Source organism: Peromyscus maniculatus, chromosome 4, assembly GCF_049852395.1.
Source record: "Peromyscus maniculatus bairdii isolate BWxNUB_F1_BW_parent chromosome 4, HU_Pman_BW_mat_3.1, whole genome shotgun sequence".
NCBI classification, from domain to species: Eukaryota; Metazoa; Chordata; class Mammalia; order Rodentia; family Cricetidae; genus Peromyscus; species Peromyscus maniculatus.
Genome location: NC_134855.1, coordinates 105,881,393 through 105,902,579, shown reverse-complemented (window position 1 = coordinate 105,902,579; position 21,187 = coordinate 105,881,393). Strand labels below are relative to the sequence as shown.

General features: G+C 46.0%; 1 protein-coding gene and 1 non-coding gene across 2 annotated transcripts in view; both read right to left on the bottom strand.

Annotated features, from left to right (window-relative positions):
- Positions 1-21,187, bottom strand: part of Acoxl (acyl-CoA oxidase like) — a 300,810-nt gene that overhangs the window by 67,201 nt on the left and 212,422 nt on the right. The window contains exon 15 of the mRNA XM_042276199.2: positions 19,648-19,759. Coding sequence (XP_042132133.2) covers positions 19,648-19,759 — 112 coding nt within the window. The remainder of the gene's footprint in view (positions 1-19,647; positions 19,760-21,187) is intronic.
- On the bottom strand, positions 6,487-6,560 carry Trnal-aag (transfer RNA leucine (anticodon AAG)). Its single transcript has one exon. It is a non-coding gene; the product is annotated as a tRNA-Leu (tRNA).

Here is a 21,187-nt window from a genome sequence, read left to right as displayed (position 1 = left end):
AGCGAGGAAGTGCCACTGCTGGTAGGGATACAAGATGCTCTGGCCACCTTGGGAACAGTCTGGTGGTTCCTTAAAAAATTCAGCATGTAGCCACCAGTGAGGCGAGTACTTCCACCCTGAGGTATTTACACAGATGGATCAAAACAGTTGTCTACGGAAAGTGTTATAAGAAAATGTTCATTAAAGCTTTATTCATAATCATCAAACAGATATCAATCCATATATCCAGCAATCAGTTACTGGGCAAACAGATTGTACAGACCCGTATAAAGAAATACTACTCTGTAGTGAAAAGGAATAATCACACATACACAGGCCCAGCTGCATGATCTCAGAAGCACTTTATAAAGTGACAGAAGCCAGAATCAAAAGGCTTGTTATTCTGTTTCCGATAAATTAAGCAAAATGAAGAGGCAAGAGATGGTTCCATGAGTGCATAGTAAAGATCAGACTTTTTCAGGAACTGTTCGCAAGGGGAGATGGAGAGATGACAAAGTGGCCTGAAGGGACCATCTGGGGTGATGGGTGTGTTCTGAACCTAGATTCTGTGGGAGCTTTTTGAGCACATGCATTTGTTCAAACCCAGTGCCAACACCTGAGATTAGTAAGTTAAAAAATATACACTATATCAATTCCACATGTGTGTGTATATGCATCTGCACATTTGTACACAGAAGATGATTTTCTACAGAGGACTTCTGTCCCTAGGGTTGACACACTGCCACCAAGGCCAACGAGAGCAGACAGTTGGTCCGCTGGGCATTTCTTCTGTGAAAGCCACCACTTCCCTGATAAAAAGATACCCTCCCCGTGCCCCCCCACCCCACCCCGGACGCAAGCAGGTGCATACCTTCTTCTCTGTCCTCTCCCCGTCTACAACCCAGTCCCCGCACAGCTGTGAGAATGGTGGAAACCTGTGCTACAGAACTTCGATGGCTTCTGGAGGCCCTTGTACAAAATGACCAGAGTCTCAGGAGTCTTGAGACAACAGAGGTGGATGTTCTCACAGCTCTGCAGGTCTGGCCTGAAGCCAAGGTGTCAGCAGGCTCCACTATGTCCACACATGCTGCCTCGCCTTGCCCAGCCTCGGGCCGTGGCAATCTCTGGTCTTCCTTGGCTTGCCACTGTATGGCTCCGATCTCGGTGGCCCTTGCTAAAAGCCTTCTTCTCTGCCTCTGGCTCTGTGCATCTCCCCTCTTCTTATGAGGGCACCAGGCATCCTGGAGTAAGTCCACTGCTCTCTGGGATGAGTTCCTCGGTTATCGCTACACAGACCCTTTTTCCAATTAAGTCGACATTTGTGGTCCTGAGGATTAGGACTTGAACATACCCTTCTGTGGCAAACAGTTTAACTCACAATGTAAGAGCAGAGAAAAAGCACAGCAAGAACCCAGTCAGGCTTTGGCCACAGAGCCACAGCAGGGCCCTGGCTGCCTGCCTCTGTTTTCCTGTTGTGAGAGAACAAGGCCACATTTAGATCAACCACTGTGGGCTAGCACCATGGCCGATAGGCTCCATCTTCTGAGTGTTTAAGGGGCATCCTGATCCCTTCCTGACCCAATCAGTGGGAGTGCAGGCTTTTCAACTTGCGCACTGTGTCGAGCCCAAGGCAACGGTGGTTTGGATGAGCAGATGCCTGGTTCCTCCTTGCCAAGCTCTCCTGACCCACACATCCCCTTTTACCATCTCATCTCTGGGCTTTCCTTCCATATCTCCAAAAGTCACAGGGTACACTCAGCCTTCCTTCTCCCCAGCAACCCATTTTAAGGCTCCTACGGTAGCTTCCCTAACAAGGCAGTGTGGTGATATATTGTGTACCCTATTAAAATTTGCCTGAAGATCAGAGGACAAAACAAGCCACTAGATTAAACATAGAGGCCAGACAGTGGTGGCACATACCTTTAATCCTAGCACTCAGGAGACAGAGGTCTATCTGGATCTCTGTGAGTTCAAAAGATGGACTACATGAGATTGACTCCGTCTAGGAGAGGAACAGAGCCAGGCAGTGGTGGCACACACCTTTAATTCTAGTACTTGGGAATCGCATGCCTTTAACCCCAGCAAGAAAGGTATATCAGGCACAAGGAGACAGAAACTAAAGGCTTTTGGGCAGAAGCATCCCATTCAGGAGAGGCTGTCGGCTGAGGGTTTTTCGGGCTGAGCAGTTGGTGAGGTAAGAGGTGGTGGCTGTGGCTTGCTCCTTTGTCTCTCTGATCTTTCAGCATTTACCTCAATATCTGACTGTAGGTTTTTTACTCATGTTCCGAGGCTGCAGCACGTGCCCAGCCCAGGACTTTTCCTGGCCCTTGTGCCCTGTGCCCACCAAGTTCTTCAGCCAGGCAGATGAGCTGGTTCCTCTTGTCGGTTCCTCCCACTCTCTTCTTGGCTGGATCCACATGGGGCTCAAGCATTTGCTCACTGTCTGTAGGTGTCTCTTTTTGTGAAGCATTAGCTTCTTGGGCTTACAGCTAATGACTCTCAGCTTACAAAGCTCTCCAGCAGACAAAACTCTGCTCTGAGGGTGGAAGCCACTTTGTTAAGTCCTCTCTTTTAGTCATGTATACAGTTTATAGGTTCTGGTCCTCTGGAGAACCCTACTGGGTTTCATCGGGGGGTGGGACATAGTCACTTGTGGAGGGTGTTGGTCCCTTCCATCCACTGTGTGGGGTTTCTAGGACTCAAACTCAGATCTTCAGGCTAGGCAGCAAGTTCCCTTACCCTCTGGGTTGTCACACTGCCCTTAAGGGAGCCCTATTACACAGACTAAACGCCCCCCAAAGATTGCTCCTGGCAGCTCCAAGAGGCACTATGGGCTCCTGATTGGATTCTGAAACCCCAGGTGATACAGATACCTGTAACACGAATCTTAAACGGTCTTATAATAACAAAAACCCAGAGCCAGATATTGGAGTGAAAGGGGAAAGATCAGAGAAGCAGACCAGCCAGCCACTAGTTCTTACCTCTACGAAATCCTCAGCCTAAAGAGAGTGAGTTCCTGTTTCCTCACACCTTATATAGCTTTCTGTGTCCTGCCATATTACTTCCTGGGATTAAAGGTGTGTGTCACCACTGCCTGGTTCTGTTTCTCTCATCTAGCACAGTGTGGCCTTGAACTTGCAGAGATCCAGATGGATCTCTGCCTCCCAAGTGATAGGATTAAGGGTGTATACCACCACTGCCTGACCTCTATGTCTAATTTAGTGGCTGGCTCTGTCCTCTGATCCCCAGGTAAGCTTTGTCGGGGTGCATACTCTATCACCACAGATACCAAGGCAGTTTTCTTCCCAGGGCGCTCTTCTCGGCTACCTTGCTCTTCTTTCCCCCTTGTGCAGACCCCCGCCTGTCCCTGGCTCTGCACAGGCCTCCATTGCAGCAGAATCCTTCTCTCACAGTGTGGCAGCCTTACCTTGGGGGAGCACCCTGAGCTGCAGAGTTGGAATTCACAGTGCATGTTCCGAGAGAAACACACAGCAGATGTCCCAATGGTAGGACGGGACTCGCACCTGGAACACACTGCATATGCCAAGCACAGGCATGATGGGCTTGTGTTGTGTAAGAAACTCTTCTGATTTTCACAGAGGAGGCTTAGAAGAATCCAGAAACTGTCACTAAGTCGCATTCTGGAACACAGGAGTGTCTGATTCCAAAGACTGTGACTGTCTGGGTACTTTATACTCAGTCTATCAGAGATGTGGCTTAGACCCACATCATCGCTCACACAGAAGTCTGCTGCACGACCCACAGCAGCAAAGGCACCATCTTGCCAACAGGGCCTTCGAGAGTGTGCACTCCATAAACGTGGGCTCAAATCTGGTGTCTCACACCTGTAATCTCAGAAGAAGCAGCAGGAAGTGAGATTGATACAAGTTTGAGGACAGCCTTGGTCACACAATGAGTTCCAGGCCATCCTGACGACTCAGGGAAACAGAAACAAAAAAGATAAACTTGGATACACACACACACACACACACACACACACACACACACACACACACACACACGCACGCACGCACATACCTATGTCCATACACACAATTCTCCTCTACCCAGATCTGTGTCCAGTTCTATGACACTTACTTCCATTTCTTCTTCAGACATAATTATTTTTGAGACAGGGTCTCATGTCTCCAAGGTCAACCTCAAACATGCTATGTAACACAGAATGGCCTTGAACTTCTGATCCTTCCTCTACCTCTAGAGTTCTGGGATTACAGGCCTGTGCCACCATGTTGGGTTTGTGCAGTGCTGGGGAATGGCTTGGCACCTTGTAAATGCCAGACAAGCACTCTACCAAATGAGCTTTAAATTCCCAACCCTTCCTTGTTCCAGACATTTCTCTCTACCAGAATGCCTTCTTCCTCTGCTCCCTCCTCCTGGCTTCAAGAATTCCACTTCCTCCTGGAAGACTCCCAGCATCTTCTTTCCCCATATGCGGTCTTCTCAGTGTCTTCCACATTCTCCTCTACCTTCCTACCCAACTGGCACATCCATCCCAGAAGGTCCTTAATGCTGGAGTGTGAGTACTGCTCTGGTTGGCTGCGTGACCCCAGCACCTAGCACAAGTCTGAGGGCCTGACCAGAACTAATGGCTACATGAAAGAATTGTCCGCTGCAGATGAGTGCTGGGATTAGAGGAAGGACACACGGGGAGGAAGCAGAGAAACAGGAAGAGTAGGTTCAGCAGAGAGGGCCAGCCTCTCCCAACAAGGCCGTGATGGTTGTGCTAGGGCTTCTGCAGCCCATGCTCTCCCACAAACAGTATGAACAGGTCGGTCACAAAGAGAAGATGGAGCTCATCCCCAGTAGAGACACAGCCACCTCCATCACCCCCAAGTGGTGGGAGCATGCATGTCATAGATGTGACCTGCTTCAAAAGTGTTTGCCCATGGAGACTTAACTCAAGTTGTCAGAACACGAAATCAATACAGTCTTGGCAAAGGGCTTCTATAAGTGAATAGATTACTTCCTAATTTCCCCTGCTTTCATGTCCAGTGAAGAGTCTGCTTTTCATTACCGAGCCATTGGAGATAGAAAACGATTATGAGTGATGCATTCTCTTTGGTCATTTAGAGTAGTTTTGAAAGCTCAGCTCCTGAAATGGATCTTGCTGATTTCCAGTAACAGATTGGTAAGTAAATGTTTGCTGACCTGGTCCCTTTCCTAACAGCATCCTCATCTTCAAAAGTTCCCCCCTTAGCTGCTCTAGTAGAGAGAGAAGAGGAAGAATACAATCATTGTACAGGCACCGACGCCTGCAGCTGGAGCCTGCTCAGCTAGATCGCATTTCAACAGCATATACTTCCCATTCAGCATATACTTCCCATTCAGATGAAGACTGTGTTATTGGACCTGATCGCCTTTAGTGATTGCTTCAAGTCCACAAAGGGCAGAAAAATGTACATTTAATATGGGAAAGAAATTGTGCCTTGAGATATTTGTTTCCTGAACCTGTGCTGTTCTGCCTGCGTGAGCCCTGGGAGACATGAGGTGAGAACTAAGAGATGGGTACTGTGTGCAGAAATCTGGGGGGAATGGGGATGAATTCGGAGAAGAGACAGCATCTGGAATGAATGAAAATCACTAACCCTGCTGTAATTTGGGACTTCTTAGGAGTCTTTCTTCTTTGGTAATGCTGACCTACGCTCCCAGGATGCAAGCTGGATCCTCAGTGCACTTTATCAAATGACCCAAAGCTCTCACCCAGCACTCTGGTTTCTCTGCTACCACCTCAGCTGAGGGGCACACCTCTGGGCTGTTGGTGACTGTGGCCAACACTTAGGTCACCCTCGCAGCACTGATGAGAGGAGGATCTTCACAGGACACCTGTGTGACCAGGTCACAGTCGTGCACTGAGGTCCTGCACTGAGGACCTTTCATGTCCCCTTCAGGAAACATAAGACACCATCACCCTCCCTTACTGGTCTCTCTAGCTTGTGGCATGGAAATCTGACCGGCTGAGTGCTAGGGTGGCTGCAGCAGTTGTTCCCTGACCTCCCCGAGTCTTGCCTGGAAGGTCCAGCCTCACTTTGCACCTGGGGCTGCAATCATCATTCAAGACCCACCTCCATTCTCACTGACTCCGTCGTCCATCTGTCCAGAACCCAGAACACAGTGGCCTTCTCTCTGCTCCATCTCTCTGTGTAGAGAGCTCAAGCCAGTCTCCCTCCTAGAGGACAGGGATTACGCCTGTACAGCGTAACTCTCACAGTGCCTGGTACATGTGATTCCCTATAACAACGGTCTCAAGCAAGAACATAGTTGAAATAAAATCACCCATAGGTCTTTTCTCCCCATCTGTCCTTACTTAAATATACATCCTAAGTTTCAACTAAGCAGTTAAGTTTCTTTCACTGAGTAAGGAACTCACTTCTCTTTCTTTCCATAGTACCCAGAGGAGCCTCAAACTCCCTACATAGTCAAAGATGACCTACTGCCTCTGCCTCTCAAGTACCGGGATTACAAATGTGCCTCATCACACTGGTCTCATGTGGTGCTGGGGATCGAACCCAGGGCCTCGTGCTTCTTAGGCAAGCACTTTACCTACTAAGCTAAACACCCACCCACTGGAACCAACGCTAACTTCTCAGAGTTGCCAGTAAGCAGAGGAAGGAGAGCAGCGGGAATCTGATCAGGTCCGTCCACAAGAGCTACCACGAAGGATTCTGTGTCAGCAAGGGGCCTCTCAGCTCCCTTGTCAGCCTCTGAAATGCAGGAGTAAATCTGGAGTTAGGGCTGTCTTCTGAGCGGACAGACTGGATGTGTACCCTCAGATGGACCGTCTGACTCTGTTCTCCATACTTTGGCTGTGTATTGATGTCACATGTCACCCTGTCTTAAATGCTTCATCCCAATGACACCAGCTGCTTCACCCTGGCTGGTGGAAGCAGAAGTTTCCCTGCCTGCCTGTGGTCTAACTGCCATCTCTGAAGGCAGGGGGGCTGCTGCCCTACTGAGCTGGCATCACGCCAGCGAGGGCATGTGCTGGCATCACCTCATTGCTTCCCTTCATCTAGTCCAGGATCACAGTGGAAAGAACTCCACCAAGGACCGTGACCTCAGCTGAGCACAAGGATCTGCCTTTGGAGGGGACAGTCTGAAGGGGAGTGACAGGTGCATCTTCCCCTGCCCCAAGACAGGGTTTCTTTGTGTAACAGCTCTGACTATCCTGAAACTCACTTTGCAGAGCAGGCTGTTCTCGAACTCATGGAGATCCACCTGCCCCTGCCTCCCAATTACTGGGATTAAAGGTGTGCACCATCATCAACTGGCTGACAGGTGCATTCTTGCATGAGCTGATTTATCTGTCCCTATGTCAATCCTGGTCAGGGAGAGCTCCAAGAAACTATCAGGACTGGCCCCATCCTCACCAAAGTCCTGTTTCCTGAGGTCTGGCCTCAAATCAAGATCCCTGTAGAATGTCCAGGCTCTTTGGCTCATCGTCTGCAGTCAGGGCTGGCCCTCCACAGCTCACCTCTTGCAGTTTGGACTGTCACCATGCTGTCTAGGGTCTACGCTGCTGGGTGGCCTGGGGAACCACTGCTATTTTTCCACGTGACACTGAAAATTGTTTAACACAGAGCCCAGCACAGAATAGGCCCTAGTGAATCCTCATGGATGCTATTTGTCATTGGTTCTTTTTCTCAGTCTATCAGAGACCACAGGCTAGGCCACCTGCTGGACCTCAAAGTTTCCAGCTTATATAGAAAAATGGAGTGACTCTCATGCATAGATACAGCCTAGCTGCCATGATGTCCTGTTTGAGTTAGACCTTTGAATCCTGTCATTGAGATACAACACATGCACAGTTAGATATGTAACATGTATCAACGTTAAGCATGTGTATGTGTTCATGTGAGTGTATGTGGGAGCAAGGATCAATGTCAGTATCTTCCTTAATTGCCCTTCACTTTTTAAAAAGGATTTATTTATTTATCATGTATACAGTGTTCTGGCCTGCAGGCCAGAAGAGGGCACCTGATCTCATTTCAGATGGTTGGGAGCCACCATGTGGAATCTAACTCAGGACCTCTAGAAGAGCAGCCAGTGCTATTAACCACTGAGCCATCTCTCCAGGACCCCCACTTTTTTTTAACAGACTCTCTTGCTTGACTTAGAGCTCCCCAATTTGGAAAGACTAGCTGGCCAGGAAGCCCCCAGAGGTCCTCATTTCTGCCTCCCCGACACTATGACTACATGTGTGTAATACAGTGGCTGCTGGGAATTGAACTCACGTCCTCATGCTCATATAGAAGGCTTTATGACTGAGTCGTTTCTCCAACACCCACCAGTGATTTTTTTGTGTGTGTAATAAGTATTTGTGTACACACCCATTGGAAGCATGCCAATCAAGAGACAGCATTTCCCAGATCCATTGCAACGCTGTCCTCTCCCTCTCTGGGTAGGACTACTATATCACCCTCAGCTAGTCCCCCCCCCCTTGACTGCCGCATAAATGGGACCATCTAGTATAAACTCTTTCATATCGCCAAGCACGTCTGTGAAATTCACACATGCTGTTCACATGATTCACCATGTGAAATCAACCACAATTTACTTGTCTAGTTTTCTTATCTATAAACATTTGGTTTCCAGTTTCCAGTTTCCAACTTGGGGTTATTAATAAAGTTGCTATGAACGGTCCTGTGTAAGACTAGTTATGAACCACATAGCTTTATTTCTTGGCCATATCTCTAAGGACAGAATTTCTGGGTCACAGAATAAGTGTACTTTCAACATTGTGAGAGCCTCCCAAACTGTCTTCTCTCTCTCTCTCTCTCTCTCTCTCTCTCTCTCTCTCTCTCTCTCTCTCTCTCTCTCTCTCTCTCTCTCTCTCTCTCTCTCCCCTCTCTCTGTGTGTTAGAGACAGAGAGAAACAGAGAGAGAGAGAGAGAGAGAGAGAGAGAGAGAGAGAGAGAGAGAGAGAGAGAGAGGAATTGAACCTGGGGTCTTGTGCATTGAAAGTGGATGAATGCTCTACCACCACGCTACAGCCCAGCTCCTGTTTCCATCTTCTAATGTCTTAGTCACGAGACTCAGGGCTGCCCTGCATCACTGCTGGGTCTGAGCTCTATCAAGCACTTCAGTTGAACTGCATCAGTGGGTGGGTGTTGGTATTTCGTTGTGGTTTTGATTTCTAGCTCTCTCTCTGACTAATAAGATTAGGCAAAGTTTCACATGCTCATTAGCTATTCTTTTATCTTCTTTTATGAGGTGTCTTTTCAAGTCTTTTGTGCAAATTTTTCTTAGATTGTGTCTTTTCATTACGGCATCATGAGAGTTCTTCACACATTCGGCATGAAAATGTGTGCCAGTCACAGACACTGTAAGGAATTTCTCCCAGGCTTTAGAGTTTGCCTCGGTTCTGATGGGTGACTTTCGGACAACAGCAGTTTGTCAATAGCTAATGTAAACGATTGGTGCTTTCTGTTTTTCTAAGAAATCTCTGTTTACTCTGGCTTCCAGTGTATGCTGCTGATACTTCCCTGTTGTCTTTGGAAATTTTATAGTTTCCCTGTTCCTATTCAAGTCTATGATGGATCTTTAATGAGCATTTGTGTATCGAGTAGGAAACGGTCCACAGTTCATTTCTTTTCCATTCAGAATCTACTTTACCCCATTATTAAAAACAAACAAACAAACAAAAAACCTCTCTTCACCATTGAATGTATTTCATGACTGTCAGAAATTGAGCGAACAAATACGTGTGGCTAAGTGGATGTGGCAGTGCCCTGGTGGTCTACGTAACTTCGTGCCAACGTTCCCTTGACTGGACTAAGACAGTCTCGGCACACGCTTTGGAATCAGTTGGCACCAGCCCTCCAGAGACTTCCACTTTTTTCAAAGCTCTGCAGGCTGTTTTACATCCTTCACATTTCCATATAAACTGTCAAGTGAGCTTCTAAGTTTACAAACACTCTTTCCAAGATTGTGACTGAAGTGGTGCTGACTTTGTGGGAGGAGTTTGGACGTCTCATGGCAACACCAACACAACATGGTGTGCCTCTGTGTTATTTAGAATAGTTCTCTTTCAATTCTGTAGGGTCTGTTGGTTAAGTTCCTCTAGGTCCTCTTCTCATTTTTCCGTATGTTTATCATTGTGCTGTGTGTGTGTGTGTGTGTGTGTGTGTGTGTGTGTGTGTGTGTGTGTGTGTGTGCCTGATGCAGGGATGTGCCATGGCATGCATGTAGCCATCCAAGAGCAGCTTTGTGGAGTTGGTTCCCCAGCTACCTTTACAGAGTGCTGGGGATTGAACTCACGTCTCCAGGTTTGTGTGGCAAGCTTCTTTACCCACTGACCCACTGAGGCACACTGCTGGCCCATCTTTTAAGTCTTCTACAAAAAACAAAAAGATTTATTTCATCCGTGAATGAAGACAGCTTTATTTCTTCTGTTACAACCTTTACATCTCCTTTCTTTCTCTCTCCCTCCCTCTTCTCTCATTTATCCCCCCTCCCCTCTGTCCCTGATGTCTTCCCTCTCTCCTGACAAGGATCTGAAGTACAATGCCAACTAGAGGTGGTCAAACTAGACACCCTTGCTTTGGCTCCTGTAGGAGGACACGTGTCATTTTCCGCCATTAGACATGATGTTAGCTTTTCATGTTCTATAGATACGCCCTTCTCAAACTGAGGAAAAATCTTTTATATTCCTACTAAGATTTTCTTTTTTAATCAGGACTTTTGTCAGAGTGTCTTCATGGCTGGGCGTGGTAGTGTTCACCTTTAATCCCAGCACTCCCCAGGCAGAGGCATGGGGATCTCTGTGAGTTCTAGACCAGCCTGGTCTACGCAGTGAGCTCCCTGTCTCAAAAAAATGTTTTCATAATCAATTATCATACACATCATCCCCTCTGTTTTGTTAATATTATAGCTTTCACTGACTGATGTTTATATCACTGGCTAATATTTAATATTAAACCTGCCTTACAGCCCTGGAATAAACACTTCTTGGTTACGATGTAATCTGTTTTTAAAATATATTCCTGCTGTTAGTCATTATGTTGCTGGTACACATTTTCACCTGTATTTATAAGAACACTCATTTCTCGTTTATTCTTTGTTCTATATGTACTGACCAGTCTGGCATTGTTTTTAAAAGCAGGCTGGTACTGTGGTTGGGACATGAAGAATCCCCAACAGGCATGATCTTGAGCTCGGGGTGCAGTTTTTGGGGAGGTGATGGTAACTTTTAGGGGTGGGGTCTTTGGAAGAAGCAGGTCACTGGGGGAGCACTTGGAGTGGTGTGCTGTCTGTGGCCTCTCCTTTCTCTTCCTTCTGCTTCCTGGCGGCTCAGGGTGAGCCGCTGCCACACCCTGTACCAGAAGGCTCTGACTCACCACAGCTTGGAAGAGAATGCCAGTCAGTGTGACCTGAGGCCTCAGAAACTGTGGGCCAAGATCAATCTTTTCCTTGTTACGTTGTGTGTCTTTGTGTTGTAGCAACAAAGCACTGACCAGCAGAAATAGCATTGCTGTGTTTAAAATGAATTGACTGGAGTCAACGACAAAACGACACAAACCTGGAGTTTTTCTTTTATAGGAATTTTTCTTAAGATAAAATTCATTTAATAAGTACTGTTAGACATTTTCTCTTTTGTTAGCATTTGTTTGTCTGTTTTGTTTGAAGAGGGTCTTACTCTGTAACCCTGGCTATCCTGGAATTCACTCTGCAGCCCAGGCTGGCCTCTAACTCACAGATATCCACCTGCCTCTGCCTCTGGAGCACTGTGGTTAAAGGTGTGCTCCAGTGCTCCTGGCTGGAGTCGTTTCTCCGGAATTTTCTCCTCACCCTCTCTGGACCACATGGCTCGTCCCTGCTGCGCCACACTGCAGAGCCTGGAGTGTGTCAAGATGTCAGGGTCCCCCCCATTCTTGATGCCACTTCTTTGCTCTCTGTCCCTCTGTTTCTTGACCAGTGTTGCTATGGGTCAATCAATCGTGTTAATCATTTCAAAGAACAAACTTTTAAGTTTGTCGATTTTCTCCCTGTGTTTTATATTTCTCTCATTTTTGTTGTTATCTCTACTCATTCGTTACTCTATTTCTGCCCTTTAAGGTGGCAGTTTACATCATTTCTTTCAAGCTTTTTAAAATTTCAATCTGTACATTTTCTCCTAAGAATTCTCTGCATAGAATTTGGTGTGCTGTATTCTCAATGTCATTCTTATTGACACGGTTTCTCCCTTAGCAATTCTTTTTTAATTATTATTTATTATGTTTTTTCCTTCACAGGGTATTTCTTCTCTCTCTCTCTCTCTCCCTCTCTCTCTCTCTCTCTCTCTCTCTCTCTCTCTCTCTCTCTCTCCCTCCCTCCCTCTCTCTCTCTCTCTCTCTCTCTCTCTGGTTTTTCGAGACAGGGTTTCTCTGTGTAGTTTTGGTGCCTGTCCTGGATCTCGCTGTAGACCAGGCTGGCCACGAACTCACAGAGATCCACCTGCCCCTGCCTCCCGAGTGCTGGGATTAAAGGTGTGTATCATCACTGCCTGGCTCACAGAGTATTTCTTGATTTGTTACTTAATATCCAAATATGTGGGAGGGTTTTTTTTTTCCCCAGAAAAGAAGATATTTTGGTTCAGTCCTCAGCACAGAAAAAAAAATGGTGGGAAAACTATCAAAACTTTAAGGAGAAGGAGGGAAGATGGCATGAGCAGAAAACACAAGAAAAATTGAAGTGGCCCTCACACAGACCAAAGCTGCTCACACAGACCAAAGCTGCTCGCATGCAATGTGACATGGAGATAACACCCACCACCCAGCACACCGGCAAGAAGAAAATCATGAGGACAGATTCTGTTCTGTGGATGAGATTATGAGGAAGTAGACATGGCTGACGTCACCCTCTCCCTCTGTGTGGAGTTTCAGTAATCACAAAATGCTAAGCGGGAAATCAAGTGTGAGAGAGAGGCTCGGTGAGCAGAGATGCAACCACAAAGCAGATGACTCTGCAGCACAGGAAAGTGAACGGAGGATTGCTATGCGCTCGTGGAGCATTTGGGGTATGCTGTTAAGAGAAAAAACACACAAGTCCACAGTAGGCTGCACTTCATAGAAGAAAAAGGCATTACGAGCAGGCACACACGCATAATACATTCATTTGTGGGAAAGAAATACTATTCAAAGGTGAGCAAAGGAAGAAAGGATGAGATGGAAATGGAGCACTGAGGATGGGAAAGGTGAGTGTCCATGTTTTTTCCTCATCAGGACACAATACCTGAGATGAACAAGGGCCATGATGAAACAGAACATCCGAGTATGCTCACTTCATGGTGACTGGAAAGGAGGGGGGAAGGGAGAGAAAGGGAGGGAAGGAGAAAGACAGAGAGAGAGAGAGAGAGAGAGAGAGAGAGAGAGAGAGAGAGAGAGAGAGACTCTGCAAGTGCTCAGCCCCAATGACCCAGTTCCAACTAAGACCTACCTCCTAGTTTCTGCTAGTGATCAGTAATACCACTAAACTATGGATCTGTCAATGGATTACTCCGTGAACCAGGTCTGAGTCCTCAGTCACCTCTCAAGAACCGCCTGATAGGAGCTAAGTCTTCAGCACTTCAGACTGCATAGGGGGTATTTCATCTTCAAGCCCTAACAGAGAAAAAAGCCAAAGAGTTGGGGTATTTGGATGAGAAAGGGGTACTAGTTCCCTGAATGTAGCTTCCTGTACAGCAGTGAGGCTAGGGAACTTCACAGGTTTTCATAGAGACCCTAAGAATAATAATAATTTTAAAAAGAAAGAGAAAGGGGTGAGATATCAGCCCGGATACAGAGGGAGTTGAAAGAAGACTACAAATAGGAAAGAGTCTGTGACACACAAGTAGACAGCCATGCAGACAGCAGAATGAATAGCTAGTTAGACGTTAGAAATGCTGTTTTGATTCTATGATGTAGAGCTACCGTTACAGAGAAAAATACTGCATTCTAGGTAGTCCGTGTGTTTCACCAGGGGCCATTCTGTCAAGTTCTTAACATGTATCCTGGGAATTTGCAAACAAGCAAGAAACAACGAATGGGAGCATGACATCAGAATGACCCCTACTGTTTATATAGAAGTTGAAACTATCATTAAAAACCTGTGATTTCAAATATATGTGTTCATATTTATATTTATTCTATGGCTTTGAGTAGGAAGCAGAGGGAACCCAAGGACAAGACACTGGATTTTAAATACAATTATCAACAGAGAAGCCTGAGATCCTTGGAGAAGTGACTGATTTAGGGTTGCCAGTAATGAAACAAGATAAAGATAAACCAGGAAGTAAGAAAATACTCAGAAAGAGAGAGAGAGGGAGGGAGTGAAGAAGGGAGAAAGGAAGGAAGGGAAGGAGGGATGGAGGGAGGGAGGAAGGGAAGGTGCTGTGGAATGTCATTCTGTACGCTGTGAATATGTGTTGCTCTGATTGGTTGATAAATAAAATGCTGATTGGCCAGTAACCAGGCAGGAAGTATAGGTGGGGTGAGCAGATGAGGAGAATTCTGGGAAAAGGAAGGCTGAGTCAGGAGTTGCCAGCCAAACACAGAGAAAGCAAGATGACAAGGCAGAACTGAGGAAAGGTACCAAGCCATGAGGCTAAACATAGATAAGAATATGGGTTAATTTAAGTGTAAGAGCCAGTCAGTAATAAGCCTAAGCTAATGGCTGAGCAGTTATAAATAATACAAGCCTCTGTGTGTTTATTCAGGACTTATCAGCTTTGGGACATGAGTGGGAGAGATTTGTCCCGACCATGGGCTGGGTAGAACACAAGGAAACTTCCAGCTACAGGGAGGAGGAAGGAAGGAAAGGGGGGAGGGAGAGAGGGAGGGAGGAAGGAAGGAAGAGAGACAGGAAGGAAGACAGAGGTCGTGGGGTGTGTATCAAAGGGACATAGAAACCAACCTCAACAAAACAGCTCACCATGACCAAAACTTGGAACAATTTGATCAAGAAAACAATCAAAAGTATTAGATTATAACTCAAAGCATAAAATAATTACCTATGAATCCATCCTGATATAAATAGGAATTCACTGAATGAATAATCTGTGGAGAGGCCAAGTAATACATTCAGGAATGGGGAAAACAGAAACTCCTTCCTAGCCAAGAAATTAGCCAGTACCAATGGTTATAAGGCAGAGCCACTAACAGGAAAAGTCAGCTGTCCTCACAGTCTCACATCTGGACATTCCTCCGTCCTAGTCTTGCCACTGGTGACTAACACAGAAGAAACGTGGACTCCTGATCCCAGGCTGACTGCCCGTAATGAGTGGGTCTGATTGTATGATCTCAAGGATCCCTTCCAAGGGGATGAATGATTGTGTGTGTGTGTGTGTGTGTGTGTGTGTGTGTGTGTGTGTGTGTGAGAGAGAGAGAGAGAGAGAGAGAGAGAGAGAGAGTTCATTAAGTGGGCTTTAAGATAGTAATGATGGCCACAATGAAGAGGGAAGAGCTATGCAAATGCCTGGGAGCAGTGGAAGCTGGGAGGAGAGCACCGGCTGCCCTGGGGCTTCCTGCCTCTCTAGTCCCAGAACTCTCCAGACCACCACCCACTCCTTCCCAGGCCACATCGCCTCTTCCCTGTGTCAGGAGTTTCAGGATTTAAGCCCTAATCTCTCATTGAGCAATAGGAATCTGTTTCACATTCCAGAAGTTATAACACTTGCCAGCTGAGAGGAAGTTGCAGTTTTGTTCAAAGTGACCCTTGGAAACGCAGCCACCACACTCCAAAGACACAGAAAGATCCCTCCATCAGGTCATCTTCCCAGCCCAGCTAGACCACGAGGAGAAAGAAAATGAGTTCAACATAAACAATGAATCCGGGACATGTGATTTCTCATTCCATTTTCTGACTAATGATCTGTGTTTGGAGAAAAGCTCTTGCTAATTCTGTGTCAAAAGACTTTTAGGAAAGTACCTGCTTGCTCCAGTCACCATGCTGGGTTTTTTGTTTTTTAAATTTTTTTATTCTTAATTACGTGTCCAGAGGCATAAGCATGTGAGTGCAGTGTTTGTGGAGGCCAGAAGAGGGCATTAGATTCCTTGGAGCTGGAGTTGCAGCCATTGTGAGCCACCTGACATGGGGGCTGGGAATGGAACCCAGGCCCTCTGAAAGAGCTGTATGTGATATGCTTTCAATCACAGAGCCATCTCTCCAGCCTGCTTGTTTGTTTTTAAACTTAAGAACTAGGGCTGGAAAGACAGCTCCGCCATAGTCACCAGCAAAGTGCTGCCCTTACAGAGAACATTTTGGTTCCCAGCACCCACATCAGGTGAACCACAACCACCCGTAACTAGCTAGGACTAGTTTACTTACCTATATTCTCACTTTGCTACCCATCCAGCTTCTGTCATGTACATTTACAAGTAAAGTCACGTTTTTTTTTTTTTCAAACAAACTGATTACTGATGATTCATCTTCCTATCTACAGTTTCCCTGCAGAATGGCAGCTTTTCATGATGCAATATTCTCAATGTGACAAGCCATTGCTCAATGGCATGTGTTTTCTCCTACCAGTGGGGAACCGAGGCAGCAACTATGAATGGTCCTTGCCACACAGGTTTGGAAAACTGGAGAAATGAGGCCCCACGGGAGCTCAGGGAACAAGAGCTCTCCAAGGCAAAGGCTTCCCTGGGACTCCTTTTGAGTGAAAACCTGACTACTCGGGGCAGAGAAACACATTGTCAAATGGTTGCAAAGGCTAGTTCTGCTGTGGGACCCACTGGCCACTGCAGGATGGGAGGCAGAGTGGTTGTCCAATGCACTAAGAAGGTCGGCCAAACATGTCTGTAATAGAATGTGCTTTGAGGAAGAAAAACTAGTGAAAGTTTTATCAAAGAACTAGGAAGACACACAGATTCCTGAGGCCCTCAGGGCTTTGCCTTTTCATCTGAAAGCTCTAAGCCAAACATTACAGCTGTTTTCAGGAAGATATGGATGCTGGATGAACCGTCTCTTCTTTGACCACTAGCCAAAGACTATTGACCAACCTCTACTCAGGTTCGATGTTCAAACTGCTGTTAAGAATCACTTTATGACAATACACAATCTATGGAAGCAAACACAAGCTGAGGAGAGAAAAACACAAACCAAAACAATAGATGTCCATATTCTTTCTACTAACCTTATGGGTTTTGTCTTAATTTTGCCTCAGGCTAAAAGTAGATGTAGCCTTTCCCCAAGGCAGGAGCCGGCTTGATAATCTTCGTGGTCTTTTTTTCTGATTAGCCCTTGAAACTGTCTTGTGTGCTATGAATATTTAATGGTATTGTCTATAAACAGGTTACACTGACGGTGGAAACTTGGGTAATTAACATGAAGGTAAGAGTTAGCGCTTCGACAGCTGCTTTACATATCCAGTGGTATTCCAGCCATGCGGCACATCTGCATCGCACTCAGCCTTATTATTCCAAATTACAGAAGAGGACCCTGAAGTCTGGCAGCAGCGAATGGTAACTGTCGGGCTCTAAAGCCCTCTCCAATTTTTTTCAGCACATCCTTTGCCTAGTGTTTATTTGATGTTTGGAAAACACACTCACATGTGTGAAAGTTTTCTTCTCTCGAAATCAGAATAGACACTAATGAAAACGATTACTCCTCCTCTGGCAGCGAACAATTGTAAACAGAAAATACTTCTGAGTGTTTAGCGAGTCTCAGAGCAGCTATACTATGTGGGGAATAGAATTAAGAGCAGCAGAATCACCATGAAAACACACCTGCATGTGTGCCTATGAGGGTATTTCTAGAAAGGTCTAACTGAGAAGGCAAGATCTACCCTGAATGCAGGCAGTAGGATCCCACTGGTGGGTCCCGCTGGCTGGGTCCCGGGCTGAATAGAAAGGGAGGGAGGGAGTCAACCACTGACTGCAGATACAGACAGGGTGACGAGCTGCCTCAAGCTCCGGCAGCCATGCCTCCACTGTTAGGGTGGATAAGCACCCCTAAACTGTGGGCCAAAACAAACCTTCCTTGCACTGTTTTTGTCAGGTGTTTGTTACAACAGTGAGAAAAGTAATGAACCCATGAGCTACAGGTGCAGGCTTTCCTCCCACAAACACGTTTTTCAATACAAAGGAAGTATCGTTCCATTGTGTCTATGACTATTACTGTGGCCCCCTTTGTTCTGGCATGTTGGGGTTTCCCGCTGGCTGGATTGCTATCATTTTTTCCCCCTCTCTTGTGATTTCATCTTCAACCTTTTCCTCTCCAGTGTTCAAAAGATGGTTTGCAGGCTGCACTCACTGTCTCTATTCTTCCAGCTGCATCTTCGCCCTGGTTTGTAGACTTCCCTCTCTGCAGCCGTCTCCACTGTGAAAAGGCCAGGGTGGGTGGAGTGACTTAAATCACGTGATTGCGCCATTGTGGTCAGGCAGAGCGTCACCTCTTATCTCTGCCTGAGGGATGGACTGTGCTCACCCCTGAGCCCAGCTTCCTAGAAGTTCCTAGACAGTGTGGCTCTGTCCCATAAGTGTGAGTCTTAACTGCCTCTGTGTCTCCAGGAGTCTTCTGCCTCCAGCCCGTGTCCTGAGACAATGCCTGTCTCTACACGGATTGCACTCTCTTTATTCCTAGCTCCATTGTGTTGGACTAGATGACATCACTATATAATTGATATAAAAGGAGGTGGATTGAAAGAGAGTTCCAGGGACTCAGTTCTGGTCCCTTTAGCACCTAGTTCCAGTACAGAAGAAGCGCAGCTCTCTGTATCCTGGTTCTTCAGCTCTGAACACTGACTCAAGATCAAGAGTGGATGGATGAAACTTTCTGGGGTCTTGTTGACCAATTGCCTTGGTCCAAATGATAAAACATACAGTGCTGGAGTGTTTCATCAAACCAACCCCACCGGCACTCTGCATGATGCCTATTCCTTCTTGATATCTATCAATGAAGGTATGCATTTTTGTACATGTGTATGTTTGTGTGTGGTACCTGTATGTAGGTCTGTGTGGGTGAGTGGATGTACACATGCATGTGGAGATCAGAAATCGACATGAGGTGCTTTCCCCAATCCCTTCTAGTTTCCATTCGCTTGTTTTTGAGACAGAGTCTTTCACTGGACATGGAGCTTACCCACTGACTACACAGGGTGGCCAGCAAACCCCAAGGAAACTCTTGTTTCTACTTCTCTGGCACTGGGATTACAGGCATGTGCTACCACACTCAGCTTTGTGTGTGCACGGTGGGGTACTGGACATACAAACTTAGGTCCTCATGCTTGTGGGGTAACCACTTTAAGAACTGAACCATCTCCCCACGTCCTGCATTATGTTTTCACAGAAATCCATGAATTTCTTAACAGGAAATGCAATGCACCTCAGACGAACACAATGCTAATTTTACATATGTTCAATGCACACATTTTCTCCCAAGGACAATATTTGACATTTGTTCTACATCCGAATGGTGGTCTTTCATTTCCAGTGAAAATCCTTACACTCTGCACCTGCTATGGTGCCAAATGATGCTCATAGGTAGGACTCTAGAACAGGACACAAAGAGTTAAACAGTAGCATGGTGCTTCTTCCAGAGCAGGCAAGGCTGCCCTGTAAGACAGCCTGTAGAGACCTGACCACTTCCCCAAGCCTCCGAGTATGCAGATTCATCCCCTGCTAAATTTATCATGGAGTTCAGCTATACCTTACACATTCATCAAAAGGGAAAAAAATATAACAATATCTTTACCTTATTGTAAATTCTGGACACCAAACTCCGCTGAAGAACCCTTTCTCGAAAATTCAATGCTTTCAGCAAAAAGGCAAGATGGCCCACTGTGTCAGTGTTAAATGCCAGGAAACTGGAGAAAAAAGACAGAGACCATTGCTGTTAGTTTGGCTTTTAAAGAGTCCCCCAAGGATGATTTGTAAGGGCTAGTGAGAGCCGGAGAGATGGCTCAAGTGGTTAAGAACACACACTGCTCTTGTAGAGGACCTGAGTTCAATTCCCAGACAAGCTGCCTGTACCGCCAGCTCCAAATGAGCCAATGTCTCTGGCCTCTGTAGGCACCTGCACTCACATGCATAAATGCACACACAGACATACATGCATATAAGTCTAATTTTTAAAAATTTAAAAAAAATAAAAGAGCCAGAAAGATATCTCAGTGAGTAAAACATTTGCTACACAAACCTAATGACATGAGTTCAATCCTTGGATTCTGTAGTGGAAGAAGAAAATCAACTCCCAAAAGTGGTCTTCTAACCTCCACACATACACTTTGGCACATGTGTGTGCACACACAGACATGTGATGATGGTGGTGATGATAATTATTACTATTATAACAATATATATTTAAAAACCAAAAGGCACTTTCTCCCTATAGGAAGGCATTGTGAACATTGTGAACATGCTCCTCCATCCCACCTCCCATTGGCATATCTGTGTTTCTTTTCAGTACTTTCTGGTGAGTGCTTGGCTCTGGTTATTCTACATGTTTATCCTTATGGTATAGAAGTAATATGGCATCCTGCTTTTCCTACATACTATGGCACCTTAAGTAAGGGTCAATATTTTATATGCAGCTTTTCTTTATTAACAGTAATATATTTTCCATCAAGTGAAGCTTATAACAACATTCAGTATTTTTTGAGTTATTATCTAGTATTGATGTTTTTTAATAAATATTTTTATTTTATAATTAATGTAATTTTACATATCAGCCACGGATTCCCCTGTCCTCCCTCTTCTCATCCTCCAGCCTTCCCCCGCATCCACCCCCATTCCCATTTTCTCCAAGGCAAGGTCTGCCCTGAGGAGTCAGCCCAGCCTGGTAGATTCAGTTGAGGCAGGTCCAGTCCCCTCCTCCCTGCACCAAGGCTGAGAAAAGTGTCTCAGCATAGGCCCTAGGTTCCAAAAAGCCAGCTCATGCATCAAGTACAGGTCCCAGTCCCACTGCCTGGGGCCTCCTACACAGTTCAAATTCATCGACTGTATCACTTAACCAGAGGGCCTGGTCCAATTCCATGGGGGCTCCTCAGCTATTGGTTCACAATTCACGTGTTTCCGCTAGTTTGGCTATGAACATATGATTTTCAACAAAGAAGCCAAAACTGTACAATTGAAAAAAGAAAGTATCTTCAACAAATGGTGCTGGCATAACAATGTCAACATGTAGAAGACTGCAAATAGATCCATATCTGTCACCATGCACAAAACTTAAGTCCAAGTGGATCAAAGACCTCAACATAAATCCAGTTACTCTAAACCTGATAGAAGAGAAAGTA